The sequence below is a fragment of the Silurus aristotelis genome, assembly GCF_946808225.1.
Source record: "Silurus aristotelis genome assembly, chromosome: 21".
In the NCBI taxonomy this organism is placed as follows: domain Eukaryota; kingdom Metazoa; phylum Chordata; class Actinopteri; order Siluriformes; family Siluridae; genus Silurus; species Silurus aristotelis.
The window spans coordinates 14,759,952-14,782,885 of record NC_139594.1 but is presented as its reverse complement, the minus strand read 5'-3'; the positions used below and the strand labels follow the sequence as shown (position 1 = coordinate 14,782,885).

At 36.5% G+C, this 22,934-nt stretch overlaps 2 protein-coding genes across 2 annotated transcripts; both read right to left on the bottom strand.

The window, feature by feature from the left end:
• Positions 1-5,332: 5,332 nt before the first annotated feature.
• LOC310716502 (plasma kallikrein-like) lies at positions 5,333-10,862 on the bottom strand. The gene is made up of 7 exons (XM_083523836.1): positions 10,705-10,862; positions 10,391-10,495; positions 10,130-10,284; positions 8,929-9,041; positions 8,696-8,855; positions 6,837-6,968; positions 5,333-5,449 (listed from the first exon to the last, which is right to left on the bottom strand). Exons 2-6 carry the CDS (start codon positions 10,487-10,489, stop codon positions 6,863-6,865), a joined length of 633 nt encoding a protein of 210 aa, XP_083379962.1. The 5' UTR covers positions 10,490-10,495; positions 10,705-10,862; the 3' UTR covers positions 5,333-5,449; positions 6,837-6,862.
• Positions 10,863-12,894: 2,032 nt separating this feature from the next.
• On the bottom strand, positions 12,895-22,206 carry LOC310716421 (coagulation factor XI-like). Its single transcript, XM_083523683.1, has 15 exons — positions 22,070-22,206; positions 21,783-21,933; positions 21,340-21,449; positions 19,367-19,529; positions 19,072-19,181; positions 18,869-19,025; positions 16,948-17,060; positions 16,694-16,853; positions 15,696-15,814; positions 15,429-15,585; positions 15,158-15,270; positions 14,938-15,076; positions 13,480-13,589; positions 13,188-13,338; positions 12,895-13,012 (listed from the first exon to the last, which is right to left on the bottom strand). Exons 1-13 carry the CDS (start codon positions 22,161-22,163, stop codon positions 13,532-13,534), a joined length of 1,644 nt encoding a protein of 547 aa, XP_083379809.1. The 5' UTR covers positions 22,164-22,206; the 3' UTR covers positions 12,895-13,012; positions 13,188-13,338; positions 13,480-13,531.
• Positions 22,207-22,934: the final 728 nt, after the last annotated feature.

Below are 22,934 nucleotides of genomic sequence, written 5' to 3'. Positions count from 1 at the left end.
GTTTGGCAGCTTTCATGATATAGTCAGGACCTTTAATCTATTAATTTGTGTTTATGGACACAAAGTTCCATCTTTTTTCATGTCATTAAGCACAACTGCCTCCCTCTGGCTCCGTCTCCATAGCAATCGATGCAGAGGTTCAATGGTAATGCTGACAGAAATGCCAAAGGTAATCTTTTTCCCCTATTTTTATCAGAGAATAAGGCACAAAATATACGGTTAAGGTAAGTGTTAGGGTGATACTGTAATAAATGTGTGTGTCTCTAATTAATGCAGTTTCCTTAACTGGGAGAATATATTACCTTTATTTTCACTGGAAGGAACCAAAGGCACCAAAAATACTTCATATTGAAATACATTACATAGAAAGTCGTCCTGAGTGATACGAAAAAAAAGAGGGAAATTCGTGTCTATGAAAATGAATCAATAGATTGCATTTATGAAATAGACACACATACAGTGAGGAAAATAAGTATTTGAACATCCTGCTATTTTGCAAGTTCTCCCACTTAGAAATCATGGAGGGGTCTGAAATTGTCATCGTAGGTGCATGTCCACTGTGAGAGACATAATCTTAAAAAAAAAAATCCAGAAATCACAATGTATTATTTTTTAACTATTTATTTGTATGATACAGCTGCAAATAAGTATTTGAACACCTGAGAAAGTCAATGTTAATATTTGGTACAGTAGCCTTTGTTTGCAATTACAGAGGTCAAACGTTACCTGTAGTTTTTCACCAGGTTTGCACACACTGCAGGAGGGATTTTGGCCCACTCCTCCATACAGATCTTCTCTAGATCAGTCAAGTTTCTGGACTGTTGCTGAGAAACATGGAGTTTGAGCTCCCTCCAAAGATTATTAAATAGGATAAGATGCAACAGTGTTTGCTTGCTATATGCTTTGTGGCATCTTTGTGTGTTTCTCTCTGTGATTCAATAACACTTCATTCCTCCATCTGAAGTTTCTGGCCTGCACCCCTCCCCGTGGGAAAGCTGGCCTTGTGTGACTGTGGTGGCCCAAGCTGGAAGCTGTGGTGGCAGCCCTGATTTTGGTGCTGCCAAAAGAATAACAGGCCAAAGGAGATTCTTATACACACACTCTCAAACACACACACACTTACACGAGAGGGAGTCTAAAATGATGCCACATACACGCACAGACACACACTCTCCTGCCCACATCCAGCAAACCACTCATCCAGCCCCGCGTCCTGCCGTGTGGATCCACACTTCAGCCCTTACAGACACAGAGTCCCACCACAGCTGAGAACAAACACACACACACACATACACCCACTGACACATTCTGTCATCTTATATGTGCAAGCACGCTTCCTTTGAAATCTTAAAAAATAAAACCCTTACAAACAAAAACCACAAAACCAGAAACATGCATTTCTTCATACATTCAAAAGGATCACTTCAAATCATTCTAATGTGTCACTCTTTGATGTTCAGACAAACACTTTAATTGCGCTTCTTGAGGGAATTCCATGTAGTCGTACTGTTTCTAAAGCACTGTCAACACCAGTATGTACCAATGTTCCAGCTGCCCATGTGATACACTTTAGTGTGACTCTAAAATGGGTTTTTTTATGTAAATACTGTGTACATCCTAGGAATAGCTGCTGCAACTACTGGGCCCTTAAGCAAGGCCCTTAACCCTCAAGTGCTCAGCTGCATGAATGAGTTGATTCTAAGAATGCCATAAATGTAATCATTAAGACTTTGCTGTGCTTATCGCAAGGCATTTCACAATATCTTTCTCAAAGGACCAGTAGTGATAGTTTAAAAACATTGCTGTACAGTTTTATGAAAGATTATATACATTGTACGATACATAAACAATACCAAAAACCTCCAAATAACAAAAAATGTAGGTTTAAATGAATGTTAGTATAAACAAAATAACTACAAAGATACAATATAACTAACTATTTTACAGTCAGGAAAGAAAATGATTTTATTTTTCTAATGGTTGGTGTAGCCAACATTCTGACATTCAGAAATGCAAAACAGCAAAATGCAGACCAACCACTTTCACGTCCAGCCAACTTCCATTTGGGTGATGGAGACAGGCTTTTGATTTAGAACACAATTATGTGAACAATTTGCTCTCTAGAAAGTGATGTCTTTGCATGTTTTTGGGTTATACATTCTCAAAGTTTCTTTTCATATAATTACAAATAACTACAAGTGGTTAAATGTTTGAAGATTTATATGGAATTACTATTGCAACTGTCCGATGAACTATATGACCAAGATCAAGCTCACAGCAAAGCCAAATGTCAATCATGCACATTTACAGCATTTGGCAAACACCAAATATTTGTGTACGTTATTAATTATTGAGAAAACTTAGCTGTTGAGACTTTCGGGACTTCCTCAAGGGCCCAACAGTGGCAGCTTGGTTGCTAACAACAAGAAGTCAAAATTCTTGACCTTCGGCAATTTGAGCTACAGAAGCTCGTCTGTTAGATCGGACCACACTGGTCAGCCTTCGCTCCCCGTGTCCATCAATGAGCCGTGGCAGCCCATGACCTTGTTACCACAGGTTCACCACTGTTCCTTCCTTAGACCACTTTTGATAGATACTGACCACTGCAGACTGGGAACATCTCACAAGAGCTGCAGTTTTGGAGATGCTCTGCCCCAGTCATCTAGCCATCACAATTTGTCAAACTTGCTCAAATCCTTACGCGCGCCCATTTTTCCTTCTTGTAACACATCAACTTTGAGGGACAAAATGTTCACTTGCTGCCTAATATATCCCACTCACTAACAGGTGCCATGATGAAGAGATAATCAGTGTTATTTACTTCACTGCTCATAATGTTATAATGTAATAATGTTATGCCTGATTGGTGTAGAGAAGCTACTTCACTGATCTGTGTTTCCCAGTGCCTCTTGTTTGTTTAAACACCATTGTGTTTGTTCATGCTGAATGGAAGAATGTTGTCACTTTGTATGGATGGTCGTTTATATCTTACCTGACACATTTAGGTTAGTGACTGGCCTGAAAGTGAACACTGGCATTACTGTATACAGCGCATAAAAGTATTCAGACTCCCTTCATGAAACGATTACATGGCATTTTCTCAAGAAGAGCAGTTCAAAAAGTGTGATGCATGCATTTGGTTTTGGGATTACTGCTTGTTAGGTTTTAGATTTCAAAAGGAAGATGTTTGCACATATTGTATTTGGGAGGTAAGTATGTGTCAGTGGTTGCGTGTGTGTGTTTGTTCTTAGCTGTGGTGGGACTCTGTGTCTGTAAGGGCTGAAGTGTGGATCCACACGGCTGGACGAAGGGCTGGATGAGTGGTATACTGCATGTGGGCAAGAAAGTGTGTGTCTGTGCATTTATGTGGCATAATTTTAGACTCCCTCTCGTGAGTCGTGTGTGTGAGTGTGTGTGTGTGTGTGTATAAGAATCTTCTCTGGCCTGTTATTCTTTGGGCAGCAGCAGAGTCAGGGCTGCCACCACAGCTTCCAGCTTGGGCCACCACAGTCACACAAGGCCAGCTTTCCCACGGGGAGGGGTGCAGGCCAGAAACTTCAGATGGAGAAATAAAGTGTTATTGAATCACTGAGAGGAACACACAAAGATGTCACGCAACAAATCAGACCTTTCTTCCTTTTACACAGCTGAAAAATGTCTTTAAACTACAGGACCTCTAGTGGTGTCTCTTAGGGCCTTGCTACTTTCTCAGAGGTTCACAATTCCTTTTGGAAAGAAAGAAAGTTTCAGAAAGGTTTGCATGTTGTATATGAAATCTGAAACATACCTAATAATGAAGCATTTGTGTGGAATGTGAAATCAGTCAATATGGATGAGAACTTACCGGGAGTTACGGGAGTGTTCTGCAGTTAGAATCTGCCTATTTATAAGGAGGGAAGCATCACACAGGTGTTTAATTCCCATTTGCAGGCGAACCTGCCAGGGCCAGTCATGTGGTGAGGCGTGAGGAAAATCCTATCCTTAACCCACATGCACAGACATTCCACAGTACATGCATAGTTAATATATTTCTGTATTGACCTTATTGCCACTAAATGACTTTAAACTTTCTAAAGTGGCTCAGTGCGTGATTGAGTGAGTAATCAACTGAGTAAACAAACACATAAATACATACATGCACCCTCTCTTTTACACATACACTGAATTACAATTATTTTGCACAAATAATTGTAGCTATTTTGTGTCTAGTGTGTTGTTTTGCTTTATTTAGCACCTTGGTCTAGGAAAAACACTGTTTCCTTTAACCATTTACTGTACAACCTGTATATGGTTGAAATGAAACATGAGAAAGAAATGGAATTCAGGTATTTTGGTATATCAGGTAAACAATTTGGCCAAAATGCTAAAATGTTTGCTGTCCAACTTGAAAAGTGGAAGTTGAAACTTTTGATATTTAGTCCTTGCAGTGGTGCCATTGCCAATGACATGAGTTCATTCATGTTGCATCATACCGCATAAGCAGGAGTGTTTAGCATCAAAATGAAGGCCTCCCCAAACTATTATGAAGAAGAAGAAAAAATGTTTTGCTTTAGCTAGAAATTCTCTTAAATTAAAAAGTTTTAATGGCTAATATACTCAATTATACATATTCATGATGATTACAGTATACAAAATAAACATTAGAAGATGCAAAACATCCCACAACTATGCTTAAATGATGTGTTGAGTGTCATGTAAAACAAGGATAGGTGAACGCTTTGGAAAAATGTAATAAAGAACGTGAGAGAATAAGAGCTGTGAAGTGTGAAGCGATATATACAAGTGCTAAACAAAGTGACAAGAAACAGATGTAAGTGATTAGTGACCCAAGAAAGGGCAGGGGCTATTGGGTAATGTAGTCCCTAGGCATAATTCTGACAATGAGCTTTATGCTTATTAAGTGGTGTTTATATAAAGCATTATAATAGGGAGTGAATAAGGAATAAGGTATATGTGAGAGTAAATGAATAAAATGTTACAGCTGCTTACTCTTCTGTCTTTAAAGTAAGCTAAGAGATTTACTCTCATGCTTGTATTTTGTATCAGGTGCAGCAATACAATATTCACAATGTGCAAATAAAGAGACTGAATGATTTGCACATTTCTCAGTAGACACCAAAATTTGATTTTACATTTCCCAATATTGTTTTAAAATACATACAGTATATAATACAAAAATAACAAAAATCCCTGCAATGCCTTCAAAATGGTCCAAAATTGATAACAACTAATGAACTTCAGGAGATCTATTTTTCTGTATGCTGTTTGTACACTGACTGTAACAAAGTAATATTTAGCTAAAAGGATGCTCCTCAGTATAGGCACGGTGGCATTAGATTCAACAGCCTTTATTTGATTATAGGATTTTATATTCATACAGTGCTATTATTTCACAGACAGCTTTTCATGGTTCTCAGTTCTCTCATTGGACACAACAGGAATTATCTTCCTGAAACAAAGTAAAAAAAAAAATCACATGATGATTACAAATCAGCATTCTGAAATGTTCTTTGTTATAATTATATGGTGTGAGCTTTTATAATAGACATAAAATGTGACAAAGGAAGTGATTCCTAAATACCAATCATTGATCACCACTGTCCTTTAATAACAATCACAGATCCCCACTGTTCCACAAGGACAATCACTGATAACCACTGCTTCCAACAATCACTGATCACCACTACTTCCAACAATCACTGATCACCAATACTCCCTACAACCAAACACTGATCATTATTTTTCCCGACAACTAATCATTAATCACCCCTGTTCCTGAATGACATTCACTGATCACCACTGCTTCCAACAATCATTGATCACCACTGCTCCGTACAACCAATCACTGATCATTATTGTTCCTGACAACCAATCACTGATCACTGTTCCTAAACAACAATCACTTATCACTACTGTTCCTAAATACCAATCCATGATTACCATTGTTCCTAAATACCAATCACTGATCACCAGTGTTCCTAAACACCAACTGCTGATCATCATTGTTCCCTAATGACCATCACTAATCACCAATCAGTGAGCAGTCACTGATCACTATCACCAACTACTTGTATTTGGGAGGTCAGTATGTGTCAGTGGTTGCGTGTGTGTGTGTGTGTGTTTGTTCTTAGCTGTGGTGGGACTCTGTGTCTGTAAGGGCATTGTTTCAAATGACCAATCATCACTAAATATTATTGCCTTCAGAAAATCTTTCTTCTTTACAAGTTTTGCTATCCAATCACGCTGTCAGCATCTGGTGATTTTTGCAGTGGTTAAGGACAATCTTCTATGTCCTAAAAAAATAGCTGCCTGTCAAAACACCTCAATAAAATCAACATGAAGTGAAATAAAAATAAGTGAAAGATAAGCACAAATGCATGTTTCATGTCCCGTGTCCGTTGGCATTCAACAAATTGTCTTGTGTTTATTTATGAACGCGTCTGTGAACAAGTCTGAAACATAACCTACAGGCATAATCTCAAATTCTATTCCATTCTATTAAGTCTATACTCAAGATAGTCTATAGTAGATGGCTGATATTAGGCAACACACTATTAAATATATACTCTTATGTAAATACTTGTGTATAGTGGCTGTAACTGATCCCATACATCACTGACCTATGTGAAATGAGAGCAATTGGAGGCACAATAAAAATGACTGAACCCTGAAAACAGCTTTTTAGACTAAATATTTAGTTAAATTTTACTATTATAAGACACACTATATAAATAAAACAATTCTTGAATTGGTTGTTGTCCTTCCATTGTCTGTAATTTTTTGGCAAAACAAAAGAAATCACTTTGTGGGTTTGATTTTATGTAAATTAAACAAACCTTTGTGTCCTGTAGATTACACCTCACTAGTTTAAACAGTTCCTCAGGGAGAAGCCGGATACCACACCATGACTATACACCACCTTTTCAGGTCTTGGTAGAGTCATGATTTTCTTTAGGTAACATCCATGCCTGAAATAATACCAATAGATTAAAAACACATGTAAAAAACAAACACACACATATAGATCAGTCAGTGTTATAAAACAAGTAGGTTATTATATTTATATAATTATATTTGTTTCATGAAATACATTTTTAGGTTTGTTTTATGCTTCTTTATCGAATTATAGTTATTCAAATGAGCCTATTTTACAACATTTCTACAATACTATCATATATTTAATAGAATATACATAGCTAAAAAATGATCTTTTAGAAATATATAATCATCAAAGTATAACAACAAGCTAATTTCTTCAGGGATACAAATTTGTCCACCTAAGCTGAGTTCACACTGATTTTGGCCATGATTTGGTTATCATATTTTGAAAATCCTTAAAGATTCCTATTATCCTACAATAAAATCTGTAGTCTTTAAACGCGGGTTTAACATGTTCACAGACAGTTAATTAATTGCCGTCGCAGTCATTTTTTTCCTCCAATGAAATTCTCAGAAAACTGTCAAACCAAAAACCAATAGGAGCACCAAGCCTGATGATGGGACAACTTAAAAAAATACTGAAATGAGTCAGATGGACAGTACAGCAAGAAGAGAAACGTATGGAAGGAAAAGGAGAGTTTGTTTGCCGTTTTTCTTATCAAGGCATTTCATGAACAAAATTAACGCTGCAGATTGTTTTTGTTTGCTGCTAGCTTTAGTGAGAGAACGCGAGTCTGAACGTATCATGGATTGATGATGTAAAACTTTGGACATCAGTTTTTGGTTTACATCAGATTTTGACTGTTGTACAGTCTGACATTATGACAACTGAGATCCTACAGAGTGACCCGTGGATCACTTACAGTCTGACAATCCACAATCTCAAGGGACTATAAAAATCGCACAGTATGAGCCTGGGATTAAGAAGTGGTTTTGAATCACATGCTTTGATGCAAATGAAAGTGATATTAGGTACAATGGAAAGGCAACAGCAAGACAACCCCCAAAAAATATGTTTAGGTGGTGGTGGCCACAGACAATTGCTCTCTTTCCTAATCCTTCCTGAATGATATGTCTCTGGTTTGGTGTTTTGTTTCAGTCCTTGTCACTTCCAATCCCCATCCTAATCAGGTTGAGCAGGTAGTAGCAAGGATGTCCAATGTGTCTCCCAGGTTTAAGAGCATAGAGGTGATAACAGAAAGCAGCCCATTACATAAGGAGAGCTGGATACGCTAGTAGAAGTTTAACAACTTAACAACAGGACCAGTATATGCTACTTTGTGTCATGAACACCTGAACATCATGAACAGACATTGTATATCGGAGCATTCAACGCCACCAAGTGGCACCACAGACTGTACAGGAGCTCTGGTGCCCTGATTTAGGTCTGGAAATAGAGAATTCTCAGGACACCATCCACTATCTCATCAGGAGCAAAATCCAGATGTTGTCGGGAGTGCATACAGGCACGTAGGGACCATATAAACTATTCACTTACATTATGAGCTTCCCTAATAAAATGTATGCAAGTTGGATCAGACTAATTTAAATCTTTAACTTTAGATTTTTGGTCTGATTTCAAACCAGCTCTTAATGGGTTGATGATTTTTGTTTCCACTGACCACTGTAACATCATCAATGATTTAAACAATGTAAAAAAGTTTTTCATCCTGCATATTTTGTTAAACGTGATCCAGCGTATGATTTAAGTCTTCCCGTAATATCTTCGAGCAGTGTAATACTATTATATATTTACCTTATACTCTCATCATGGTAAAAAGGTAGGACATAAGTGTAAAAAAGGCAATCTGGGTCTTTCATACACATTTCCCGGCAGGTCTCAGACGTGTCAGTTTTAAAATCACAGTAATCATGGCCCAAGAAATGATGGCCTTCATAGCATGCTCTTGCCCAACCTTGGGGGGGGAAAAAATTCAGAAGAGACCAGGCAATGTATGATTAATTAAACTGGCCAAGTGCAAAACAAACCATTTGAAGGCTTGCAATTCCTTGTGGGAAATCCAGAAAAAAGTTCTTCTTCTCCAACAGGCACGAGCTCGCTTACATTCTGTGTATGCTTTAGGAAGCAATGCATATTGATCCTGTAAAGAAAATCAGGTTTTTAATATTCAGGGCATTTTAACCTTTAAATTACCTTTTTTAATGCATTTCAGTCTGCCCTTCAGATCATTAGCCCTAAGGCCAAAATAAATACATAAATAAAATATTGAAATACCAGTCTATATGTAATATATTCAGGACATGAATTATAGATGAAAACCAACTTCCTGAAAATTTTTACTGATTAGATAATATGAGACTTTTGTAGTGTACAAACATCCCACTCCCCCCTTAACCACTCATTTCTGATAATTAATCTTTTTTATAAGCCATAGCAATGAGCAGATTGTGTTATCGCAAGCTATTGGCTGGGAAGAAAGAAAATAAATAAAAATGTAAGTTATTATGCTTGGACTACATGCAACAAGAGAGTGACAGTAAATGGAAGTCTGACACACACTTTCTTCTTACAGTTATGCAATGCACAAAGTCTTCACACACTCTTTAAAGAACAAGCCCACCTCGCCCTGCCCCACACTGCTCTGCCCCACACTGTGATGGCGTGCCCCGCACCGCCCCACACCATGCTCTACTAGATTGTCTGTAATCTCTGAATATGTTGCTCTAGTTTGCATCATATTATTTATAATTTGCATAAATGGCTCCAGAGTGGACATTTCTTCCTAAGGAGAGAGTTTTAGAGAAGTTCGCTTTTTTTTTCCAGTTTATGATGTTAGATGTGCATTGACCATATATGGCCTTGTGCGATTTTGATTATACACTTTATGATACTAAACGAATAAAGGAGATGCTTAAATAAATAAATAGCGTTCTCATTTTAGGTGTTTTAGAAACAATGAAAAAGCCATTTTCTCCTTTTTCTGCTTTCAATATTAATTCACATTTTGTTTGAAATGCCCATTATAAATTGTTAAATATCTTTGCATAATTTGCTTTTTATTTTCAAGACTAAAAACGAGTGAACACAATGTACACGGACCAAAAAACACATGGTCTTATGACTATACTATAATATTTGACAAATATAACCTGTTTGGATCAAATTATTTATGGATTTACTCATTAAGTCTTATAGGTTTATCAGACACCTTTTCTTAGTAGCACTTACTTGGGGTCAGTGGAATATTTGGAAGTTGTGTATGTGAAATGGGTGCAGCGGGGATGACTGCTACACAGGAACTGACAGTGTTGTGGAGAAGCAGCAGGGACTTTCTCAAAATCATTTCCTCTGTAATGATTGTTGGCAATAAAATCCTCTACATTCTGTGATGGAATTTAATGATGATTGTTAATTAAAATTCTGAAATGAAATATAATATTTATATAATTATGGTATATACCAACACATATCAGGAGGAGAACGGCTTACCATCTTTAGGCTTGTGATTTTGAAAAAGCTGATACTAAACCAGGTATTTTTTTGAGCACTGATGGTATTGGAACAGTCCAGTGGAATTTTAAAAAGCATTTTTTCCTGCACAGAGATCAGAAATTATTGGGTTTCTACTGAAATTGTGCACAAAGAGTGGATTGGCATTTTTCAGAGATTTCATAAGAGGAGATGTCTTTTTAAAAATAGCTTTATGTAAAATGATTGACAAGGTATTCTTTTTTTTAACTAAAAACATGACACTATAGATTTAATACACAGATTATATATATTACCTTATTACATATTTTTACCTTGTGCTCTCAGCGTGGTAAGAAGGAAGGAAATAAGTGTAAAAATGGCAGTCTGGGTCTTTTGTGCACATTTCTCGACAGGTCTCAGACGTCTCGGTTTTAAAATCCCGATAATCATGGCCTAGAAAGTGAAGGCTTTCATAGCGAGTTGTTGCCCAACCTTTGAAAATAAAAGAGGAACCCAGGCAAAGCATGATACACTATATGGACAAAAGTACTTGAACATCTGACTTTTCCAGTCATATTTTATTGTTCATTAAACAGTTACCATAAAGTTAGAGGCAAACATTTTTATAAAATGTCATTGGTCCGGTAGCATTACATTTTCCCTTCACTTGAACTAGAAGATCCAAACCTGTTCCAGCACGACAGTGTCTCTGTACACATAGCTGTATGAATATATGTTTTACATGGTTTTGGAGTGGAAGATCTTGAGTCACCTGCTCTTGAGTTCTGACCTCAACCCTATTAAACATGAATTGGATGAATTGGAACTCTGAGTGTATATAACCCCAGGCCTCCTCACCTCAACTACATAAGTGCCTGACTTTACTAACACCCTTGTGGATGAATGAGCACAAATCACCACAAGCACACTCCAAAATCTAGTGGAACATCTTCCCAGAAAAGTGGTGGTATTATAAAAGCAAATGTGGACTTAGATGTTTAAAATTCACATACAAATCTTTTTCTCTATATAGTTTAGATTTAAATGCTCAAGTAGAAAACATACCATTTGAAGGCTCGCAATTTTGTGTGGAGAATCCAGAAAAAAGTTCTTCTCTTCTAACAGGGACAAGCTCACTTATGTTCTTGGTATTTGTCATGTAACAATGCATATTGATCCTGTAAAGAAAATTAGGGTTAATTTATTCCAGGCATTTAATTATAGGTTTGAACTCTTTTGTGATGCATTTCAGTCTGTCTTTCAAAGTAAAGACTCGGAGTGAAAAAATACTAAATAATTGACAAACAGAAATTATTTTTTTGAATAAATCTTACAGATGTGAAGAACTTTATTAGTCTAATGTTTCTAAGCAGCACTTACTCAGGGTCAGTGGAATATTTGGAAGTTGTGAATGTGAAATGGGTGCAGCGGGGATGAGTGCTACATAGGAACTGACAGTGTTAAGTTGAAGCAGCAGGGACGTTCTCGAAATCATTTCCTGGGTAATGTGTCTTTGAAAAATCTCTTTCTTACATTCTGTGATGGAATGTGATGAAAAGTGATGAAAAAAAATGTATTATTTTTAAGAATTTATGGCATCAATTTTAGGATTTATAGATCATGAGTGAAATGACTTACTCTCTTTAAATCCAGTAGTCTTTTGCACTGAATCTGAAAATCCTGATACTACACCAAGTGTTTGTATGAGCAATGATGGTATTGGAACATTCCAGCTGAATTTTAGAAAGCATTTTTTCCTGCACAGAGATCAGAAATTTGAAACTTGTAAAAATGCACTATACAAGATAATGGAGGGCGATGAGGGAAGGTCAAGGGAAGTGAGTGGTAACGATTTTACACCTGTGCTAAATTTTAATTACAAATGAAAATTATGGAATGAGTGAAACTTGTAAAAATGCACTAGTATACACACATTCTCAGAGAACAATTAAGCACATATATTTAATTAATAAATATTTAATTCTTTTTTTCTTTTTTTTTTTTTTTTTACGGATTTTAGTTTCATTTTAAACTTACTTTTGATTCCAAACTTAAACCATGAAATATATATATATTTTTGCATGATCCTTTCATTCCCAAACAAACAAACAAACAAACAAACAAACAAACAAACAAACAAACAAACAAACAAACATACGTAAAAAAACAAACAAATAAATAACCACTGCTCTTAAGTATGCAGGTTTTCAATTTTATCTTGTCTTTTTTCAAGTTACTTTTTTTTAACAGAACTACAATACAAATGATTTTATATCTTTACCTGATGTTCTTATCACGGTAAAATGGAGGGACATAAGTGTAAAAATGGCAGTCTGGGTCTTTTGTGCACATTTCCTGACAGTTCTCCAATGAGTCAGCTTCGAAATCATGGTAATCATGGCCAAAGAACTGGAGGCCTTCATAGCGTGTTGTTGCCCAAACTTGGGAAGAAAAATTTAAATTAAGAGAAGACCAAGCAAAGTTACACTGTAGAGTCTTAGCATGCTCAAGTAGAAACAAATCAAACCATTTGAAGGCTTGCAATCTCGTGTGGGGAATCCAGAAAAAAGTTCTTCTTCTCTAACAGGCTCAAGCTGGCTTACGTTCTGTGTATGCTTCAGAAAGCAATGCATTTTGATCCTAAAAGGGAAAATCAATAATGCTGTTTTTTTTCTATTTTTCATATTTCAATTACTGTTAAAAACAAATCAAATCTGACATGGACACACAGACTGTTTGGATGCACCTATATATAGGGTTCTATGTTAAATCTTGCACATATGTTTATCAGAATCCTTTTGTAAGTAGCACTTACTTGGGGTCAGTGGAATATTTGGAAGTTGCGTATGTGAAATGTGTGCAGCGTGGATGTGTTATACACAGGAACTGACAGTGTTCAGGCGACATAGCAGAGATGTTCTCAAAATCATTTCCTCTGTAATGTGTTTTGGCAAAGATCTCACATTCTGTGATGGAATTTGAAGAATAGAAAAGTAAAAAATATGATTATGCTTATTGAATTTCTAAAATGAATTATAATATTTATAGAATAACAGAATTACGGTATATGCCAACATACAGGGAATGCCATGAGCAGAACTGCTTACCTTCTTTAGTCTTATACTGTGAATTTGAAAACCCTGATACTACACCAGGTGTTTATAAAACCACTGATGGTGTTGAAACAGTCCAGTAGAACTTTAGAAAGCATTTTTTCCTGCACAGAGTTCAGCAACTTCAAACTTGTAAAAAACATTACACTATTGGGTTACTACTAAAATTGTGAACAAGTGGAGTGGTATGTTTCAGTTTCTCTTAATACTTACCTTAAACCAAATCTTTTACATAATGTCCACTCACAAGTTTTGTACAGCATTTATACAGCAATTCACATGAAATTTTGACCTGATATCAGTATTAACTCAGTAAATTTATTAATACTAATACTTGGTGGAAAAGCCTTTCTCTGCAATGAAAGCTTCAAGAAATTTCCTGGATGAACTAATTGCTGACAGTGTTCAGGTTGGATTTTGTCCCATTCTTTTATACAACCTGTCTATTAAACTTGATTTTCTGTAGGGTATTCTTTTGCAAATCTTGATCTTCAGTGCCTTGCACAAACACTCCATCGAGTTTAATGTTTGTCTGGGCAATTCCAACAACTTTATTTATACCTTCTTCATAAAAACAGATTTAGAGTTTTATTTGCAGTTTCATGTTTTGGATCATTGTCCTGTTGGAAGGCCAAAGCTGAATGGCACAAGATTCGTCGTGAGAACTTCCTAAAACATGCCTTCATTCCTCTTCCCTTTAATTATATAGATTCTGTCAGTACCATGCCAAGAGAAACAGAGCATTCCATGATGCTTCCACCTCAAAACTTGAGCAATTTCTCCTCCAAACATGGCATGTGGCATTATTGACATTCAATTTTGTCTCATGTAACCAGAATACGTTCTCCCAGTATTTAACTGCCATTTTCAAATGTTGTGTAGCAAACTTCAAACCAGATACAACATGCATTTTCTTCAATAATAGAGCTTTCCGGGTTGAGTGTTCATTAAAAACTATGGCAGTGAAGTGCATTATCTATAGTTTTTTTTTATCTGTGACAACTGTTCCTGCTGCTTCCAAGTCTTTCTAGAGCTCCTTATAAGTGGTCCATCTGACTTCCTGATTAGAAATCTTCCTTTTATGTGTGGCTGGCTGATAGGGGAATGTTGAGGTTCTATACACTTGCAGATAATGGCTCTAGAGGTGCTTAAAGGAACACAGTTGTGAAATCTGTCCATAAGCAGTGCTAGTGTTCTGTAGTAAAACCATCTGGTTGCAAAGTTCTTGGTAGAGCTTTTTGCCTTTACCGATTATGGGATGTTTGTATGCCTGCATTCAGAGTTTGGTGAGCCTAATATATTATGTTTTTATGTAATGTAATTTTATGATTAATACCAAAGTCTGGTCAAAATTTAAAGTAAAATGCTGCATTGGAACTGTGGTTTAATTAAACCCCCCCCCCCCTCCCCCTGTATTGTTTTGTTAGAATACAGAGTATATTATATATTTACCTTAAACTCTCATCATGGTAAGAAGGTAGGATATAAGTGTAAAAATGGCAGTCAGGGTCTTTTGTGCACATTTCTCGACAGATCTTAGGCGTGTCTGTTTTAAAATCACGGTAAACATGGCCTTCATTGTAATTTATTGCTGAAATTTAAAGGAGAAAATAGAATTCAAAGGAGACCAGGCAAAGGATGATAGATTTAACGGTTTAAATAGAAAACAAACCATTTGAAGGCTTGCAAATTTGTGAGGGGAATCCAGAAAAAAGTTCTTCTTCTCCAACAGGCACAAGCTCACGTACGTTCTGTGTATGCTTTAAGAAGCAATGCATATTGATCCTGTTAGGAAAATTCGGGTTCAAGTTATTTATTTAATCATAGGGTTTGACTCTTTTATTTTAAATGCATTTTAGAGTAAAGACTAAGAGTGAAAAAATACAGCAAAAAAAAACTCTATGTAGTTGTTAATTAGTCAGCTTTTTCTTAGTAGAACTTACTTGGGGTCAGTGGAATATTTGGAAGTTGTAAATGTGAAATGGGTGCAGCGGGGATGTGCGCTACACAGGAACTGACAGTGTTGAGGTGAAGCAGCAGGGACGTTTTCGAAATCATTTCCTCGGTAATGTCTGTTGGCAAAAATCTCCTGCTTACATTCTGTGATAGAATGTGAAGAAAAGAAAAGTGATTTTATTTATAAAAATTATGGCATTAATTATAGGATTTTTCGATTTTTACACTAACAGATCGTGAGAGAAATGACTTACTCTCTTTAAATCCAGTAGTTTTTTGCACATAATCTGAAAATCCTGAAACTACACCAGATGTTTGTATGTGCGATGATGGTATTGGAACATTCCAGCGGAATTTTAGAAAGCACTTTTTTCTGCACAGAGATCAGAGATTTTAAAGTAAGTCAGAGATTTTAAACTTGTAAGAATGCAGTTGGATAATGGCACAGGATAAATGATGGATGGAGCTGGGGGGAAGTGAGTGGTAACACACCTCTACTGAATTTTGATAAGAATTGAAAACCTTTAAATAAGTTAAATGTAAGTTTCCGTCTTTAGCAACATGGATTAAAGTGGGGAGGGAAGATAACCAAGAGAAAAAGAGCATGAGATGCAAAGCCATGTTCCAGAGCCTGGTCTAACAAGAGGGTGCTTCAGCTGCAGACATTGCTCACATTGGACAAGTTGCAGATAAACCATGCTGCATGTCTCTTTTGCCCCTCCCCCCCTAATTTTAACCCCCCTTTTCTTTCCGGTGAGAAACTCACAATCGCAAATGTGGTAACGCACATGGTAAGAATAGCACCAGTTGCACAGCTCCCAGTGTACACAGGATGATGTCTTTTGACACACTGACTTATGATGTCTGGTGCTCCCTGTCACTGTGTGTGCAGCCTTGTGCTGCCATCTGTTCACAAGTCACCATCTAGTCTCAAAACATTTTTCGATACCACCTCGTACTGTATTCATGTAAGTGTCCAAGCGGTACATACCATTAGGCTACAATCAGACCCAAATTTACCAAAGCCTTATTTAACCACTAAAGCAACATTATGCCCAAAGAGCTATGTATGTGTGTGTATTGAAACTGAAAAATTGCAACTAAAAACATAAGGAAATAAAGACTTTTTAAGTTGACTCTACACCTGCCTTTAATTTCCTCTTTTCCAAACCCTCTAAACCCACGTTTTATCAAGTTTTTGCTTTTGATTGAGCTTATTTTACAGAACTACAATATAATTTTATATCTTTACCTGATGTTCTTATCACGGTAAAATGGAAGGACATAAGTGTAAAAATGGCAGTCTGGGTCTTTTGTGCACATTTCTTGACAGCTCTCCAATGAGTCAGCTTCAAAATCATGGTAATCATGGCCAAAGAAGTGGAGGCCTTCATAGCGTGTTGTTGCCCAAACTTTGAAAGAAAAACCAAATTAAGAGAAGACCAAGCAAAGCATGATCAGTTACACTGTAGAGTCTTAGCATGCTCAAGTAGAAACAAATCAAACCATTTGAAGGCTTGCAATTTCGTGTGGGGAATCCAGAAAAAAGTTCTTCTTCTCTGACAGGCAAAAGCTGGCTTACGTTCTGTGTATGCTTCAGGAAGCAATGCATTTTGATCCTGTTAGGAAAAATCAGTTTAAGAATAGTCAGAGAATTTGAGCAAAAGATACCAACACTTTTTATTACTTATCTAAAACTGTCAAAAGATTAATTTCATGGCACATTATACCTAAGGACATTGTTAAATTTTAGAACACTGAATTGGTATATATGGGTATAGTCATGGATATAACTAACTTTTCATTAATTCATTAGCAAACTGCATAATGTTAGATATTATGATTAGCTAGAATTTAATTAGGGGTTAATTTTCATGTCCAACACTGCAGGGGTAAGTGGTTTATCTTCAACTGCACCACACAGCCTCAGATCTTCTTGTACTTCTCGACTGGTCCCACCTTCGCTCAGGATAAGAGGTAGGGATTCATTAAGACTCTTCTCTCTACTGGCAATGAAGTGGTCGAATAAAATTCCCTTAGATGTCCAAATAGTTAAGTCGGGTGAAGACCTTCTGTACCTCTTCCTAAAACACTTACATTAGCATTCTTTTTAAAAAAGTGTTCTATAATTCCTCTCAATAGAGTTTTAGCCTGATGTATCATAAGTCTGCAACCTAGTGAACCAGTGTTTATTTATTAATTGATAGAGACTTAAATCGCTCAGAGCATGTTGCTCTGGAAAAGAGGGTCTGGTAAATGTAAATGTAAGTTTAACACTGCCAGGTTGGGGCGTATCCCCCTTTAAACACTGGTGGAAAGGCCAGGGGGGTGTTTGAAAGTGAATAAGCCCCAAACCTGCAGTACTGAACTTGAGAATGAACCCAAACACATGGACAGCTGTATCATTAAGTCCACTTTCTACATTAAAGAACTTGACAGGATGATTAATTAAAATGAAGGGACGCTGCTTATTAACACCTCATTTGCGATCTTAGTGTTTCTTTCAACACTGTAAATCATTCACTTCCTGTTTTAAAACTATTGCATTTACCTGCTTTAGCTCTTACCCCACCAACAGACAATAGGATTATTTGTTGATTATTTGTTATATTGTTCAGATACAAAATTTGGATTAAAATATATAGTATGTTAAATTATGTCTTTTCACTGCTCTAACCATCCTTTATATAAAGTATTTAGAACTAGATTAAACCAGTTTCCTGAAAGTTTCCAAAGCATCGCTGGCTCTAAATTATTAGTATACATTCACAGACTTTTGATGAGATTCAAGATTTCTCATCTCTGTAGTGTACAAACATTCCTCTTCTCCCTTTACAGTTCAGTTCATTTCTAAAAATGCATTACCTTTTGATGTATAGAAATCATACCATTAAGACCATGAGGGGTGTAACAGTACCTTGGCGCTAACCAGGACGTGGCTAGCGGCTAATGCTAGCTCTGGATTCTTTAGCGTTTATGTGCAGCCTCGAATATTTCTCTAAATAGAGGAAATCCTGACAATTTCACATATCAACGGAGTGAATGAATGAAGGATGCAAGGAATGAAAGACATTTGGTAAAGTATGCTGAAATAAGTAGAACAGTTAAGTATAATCATATCTTTAGATAATTAAATATTAAATGTAAAACAAACACACTTACATCCACATCTGTATTAACCAAATGGGGTCTAACAAAATTATCGAATTAAATTTCTTCTTGAATTAAATAATTTTTATACAATATAAATTGCAATAAATTACTACTAATTATATAATATATAATAAAATATTAATTACTATTAACAATTTTATTCAAACTCAGCTTAATTACTGTGTGTTTCATTTTTTTAATTGGCATTCATTTCAAATGTATACTTTATATCTTACACAAGTTCATCAGACCCCCTTTTCTAAGTAGCACTTACTCAGGCTCAGTGGAATATTTGGAAGTTGTGTATGTGAAATGGGTACAGCTGGGATGTGTGCTACACAGGAACTGACAGTGTTCAGGCGAGGCAGCAGAGATGTTCTCGAAATCATTTCCTCTGTAATGTGTGTTGGCAAAAAACTCCTCCTTACAGTCTGTGATAGAATGCAATTCTTCATTCATACGAGAAAAATGGCTTACCTTCTATAGTCTTATACAATGATTCTGAAAACCCTGACACTAGACCAGGTGTTTTTTTGAGCACGGATGGTATTGGAACAGTCCAGCGAAATTTTAGAAGGCATTTTTTCCTGCACAAAGATCAGCAACTTTAAAAACTTGTAATAATACACTGGGATACACAGATATACAGAGAACCTTTAAATACATAGTGTATTCTTAAGATAAATAGTGAAATTATACGTTGTGGTGCGATTTAGTAACTTGTGATTCTGACACAAAACTGACTTTATGTATTGAATATATACCTTTTTACCTTGTTTCTGCATCTGGAAAGGTCTCTGTATTGTATGAAAAAAACTGGCAGTCTGAATCACTGGTGCATTGCTTCTGGCAGTCATCGGGAGTATTTAAGGTCACCTGGAGATAGTCTGACCCTGGGAAATCCACATCTTGATATGTAGATGACAGACAGGCACCTGGAAAATAAAGTGTACTAATCTGTACATATGCATGGTTGGGCAAAGATACATTAAAAATGTATATGAAAATAAAATACCAAATACCCTATCTTTAAGTGTATCAAAACTACAAAATAGAGCAGCCAAAATATGCATCAAAATAAACTAGAGTATTTTTTATATTTTAAAAGTACTTTTACAAAGGAGCATGGCATTTCTGTGCAAATTGGCCTAGTTGGTCTATTGTGTCCCTTCACTATTATACTGACTGATTAAATAAACAATGTTGGATAGCACAGCTTTTCTTAGGCTAAGTCATGGAATAAATTTGACATATGTAACCAGTGAACAGATCAAATATTCACATACATGTCCCAGTGTTCTTCCAGATGAAGATTCATTTAAAATTAACTAACAGTTTAATGTTTAACAGTTTGCGAATGACTCATAATTGTATCCTAATTCAGTTACTTGGTGTTTGGTAATGAAGGGCCACTTTGCATCAGCAACACTGACTCAATGACAAACAAGTCATTCATAAAAAGTCAACTGATGGCATAGCAACTAGTTTCTAATTAATCATAAATATGTATGTAATAATTTATTTGGTGTAAGTCATTCATGCAACGGTATGCAAAAAAATCATCATCCTGCTAACAGCTACTTCAATTATGGTACAATATTCGGCAATCAAAGGAGAGGGAGGGCAGTGGAGGGGTGCGGTTGCAGGGAGAACAGGTGGAGAAGGTGGAGAAGTTCAGGTACCTGGGTTCAACAGTGCAAAGTAATGGAGAGTGTGTTGGAGAAGTGAAAAAAAAGAGTGCAGGCAGGGTGGAGTGGGTGGAGAAGAGTGATAGCAGGAGTGATTTGTGATAGAAGAGTATCTGTGAGAGTGAAAGGGAAAGTTTATAGGACTGTGGTGAGACCTGTGATGTTGTATGGTTTAGAGACAGTGGCATTGAGTAAAAGACAGGAGGTGGAGCTGGAGGTAGCAGAGCTGAAGATGTTGAGGTTTTCGTTGGGAGTGACGACGATGGACAGGATTAGAAATGAGTTTATTAGAGGGACAGCGCATGTAGGACATTTTGGAGACAAGGTGAGGGAGGCGAGATTGAGTTGGTTTGGACATGTGCAGAGGAGGGACAAGGGGTGTATCTGTAGGAGAATGCTGAGGATGGAGCCACCAGGAAGGAGGAAAAGAGGAATACCAAAGAGTTGGTTTATGTATGTGGTGAGGGAAGACATACAGGTGGTTGGGTTGAAAGAGGCAGATGTAGAGGACAGGGGGTATGGAGACCCCTAAAGGGAGAAGCCGAAAGAAGAAGAAGAAGAAATATTTACTTATCAATTATTGGATGCATATTTAAGAAAGCCTTCACTTTCTTATCTTGACCACCTTCTTCAATATGGATTAATTTTCTATTCTGATCTCAACATGTCTGGGCAAACTACTGAGTAGGCACCAATCAGAGGCTGCATTTTTATGATGTCATCATGTAGACAAAGTATTTTACAGTATCTTAAAACTACAAAATAACAAAACAGTCGTATATTTTATTAGAAAATATGAAGCCAGTTTTATCAACCCTGTATAACCCTAAAACACAAATTTCAAACTCTTATATTTGAAATACGTATTTGAAATACATGTACATAAATACTGCTTATCCCTATACGTATGATATTGAACATCTGATATAAGCGCAGAGTTACAGCGCAAAACACCTGCATTGCAAATATTTGATTTTGAAATATACCACAAGGTGATGTACTCGCATGTTAAAATATTGTTTACACTCAAAGTTTGTGAAAATCGTCTTGGACGTACTTGTTTCATAGTCATGAGGCTTGAGTTTGAAGCCTGAGGTCACACCTTTCAGCATTGCAAACCCCGACGGAAATCCACTGGTTGTGTGCTTCAGGTAGCAGGAAAATGTCCTTTTAAAACAAAGTAGTTGTACTGTGTATATTGAAAACTAAATGTAGTTTTAACTCCTTGAAATTTGTTATTTTATTTGATAAACTCCAAAGTCCTGGTTTAATTTAAACATGCCTTATAGAATAGTTTCCTTATTACATGACATTTCAGTAAATTATTTTGATTTTCAAATAAAATGCTTGCTTTCCTTATTCTATATTTATGTATTCCTTTACTCTTTTAAAATTAGGAATCACTGATCCATATTTCATAATTGCATATAGAGTTGCAATTTAAATCTTAAATCTTTCAAATTTCTATAATTTCCAGAACTCCAGTAAATAAAACAAAACCTGTTGTCTTTGCTCCTATCAGACCGGAAAAATGTGAAAAATGAGCAGAAATGGTGCTGTGTGCAGGCGAGCTGACAGTGCTGGACATCAGGGGAGTAAATCCACAGAACATCATCTCCGATCAAGTCCAAATCCACCGCCGACAAGTGGACTACAGAAAGTCCAAAAATGCAGAATGTTTGCAGTAGTTGTTTACATCATAATTATTTAAATTGTTTACAATAATAAATAACCGTTTGCTGGAAATGTATTCTGAGACCACGATTTAATGTATTTAATTTCATTACCTTTACCAGAGGATTCTCTTAAAACTGATACCAGCAGGATCAACAAGTATACTCTCATCCTTCCCTGAAATACTTTCACAGCTCCTTTATACATAAGCTCACAGTTCTTTAAAATCCCAGGTTCCAAAAATGTATAAAAAAAAATAAAAAAAAAGGTCCAATGTGCAATGTTTAAATCAATATGCTACATGCCAGCTGGCAAAGGGTCTGAATAAGCTTCAATAATCATTAAACCAGTTACAGTGTTGTAGGCTTCACTCAGGCCCACCGTCCATATTGTTTGTTGGCATGGAGGCTTGAAGACAGTCAGATGACACCAAAATAGAGCTTTTAGTGTTTTTTGCAACACTAAAGAGGGGTTTTGGTGTAGAAAAGAAGTGAAAAAAAACCTAAAACTCCAGAAAAACAATTATCCACAAATCCCAAATGCTCATAACACTTGAGCATGAAATTTATTATAATACCAATACAAGATGGAAAAGATGGCAGTAATATATGATATACGAGGTGGGTTCAAAAGATTTCCTGACTAATGTTCTAACTCATGCTGTTCTGACTACGTGTCCGACTGCGATTTCATCATGAACAGCAAGTTAGAACAAAGAGCAAACATGAAACTGGCCAAATCAGCCACATAGATGTTTATAGATACGTTTGACATACGGCGATGCTGCAATGAGTCTTTTGAGATGTTTCGAGTGGCACGCACGCTTCAAGAGCAGGGAATCAGGAAGACCTTCAACGAACAAGTTCAACCCTCCAAAAGCAAGGAAAGATTCGGCAACTTGTGCATGATGATCATCAGCAAACAATTCACATGATCTTACTTCCACATGACCCTACTCGTCTCTTGTGGACTTTGTCC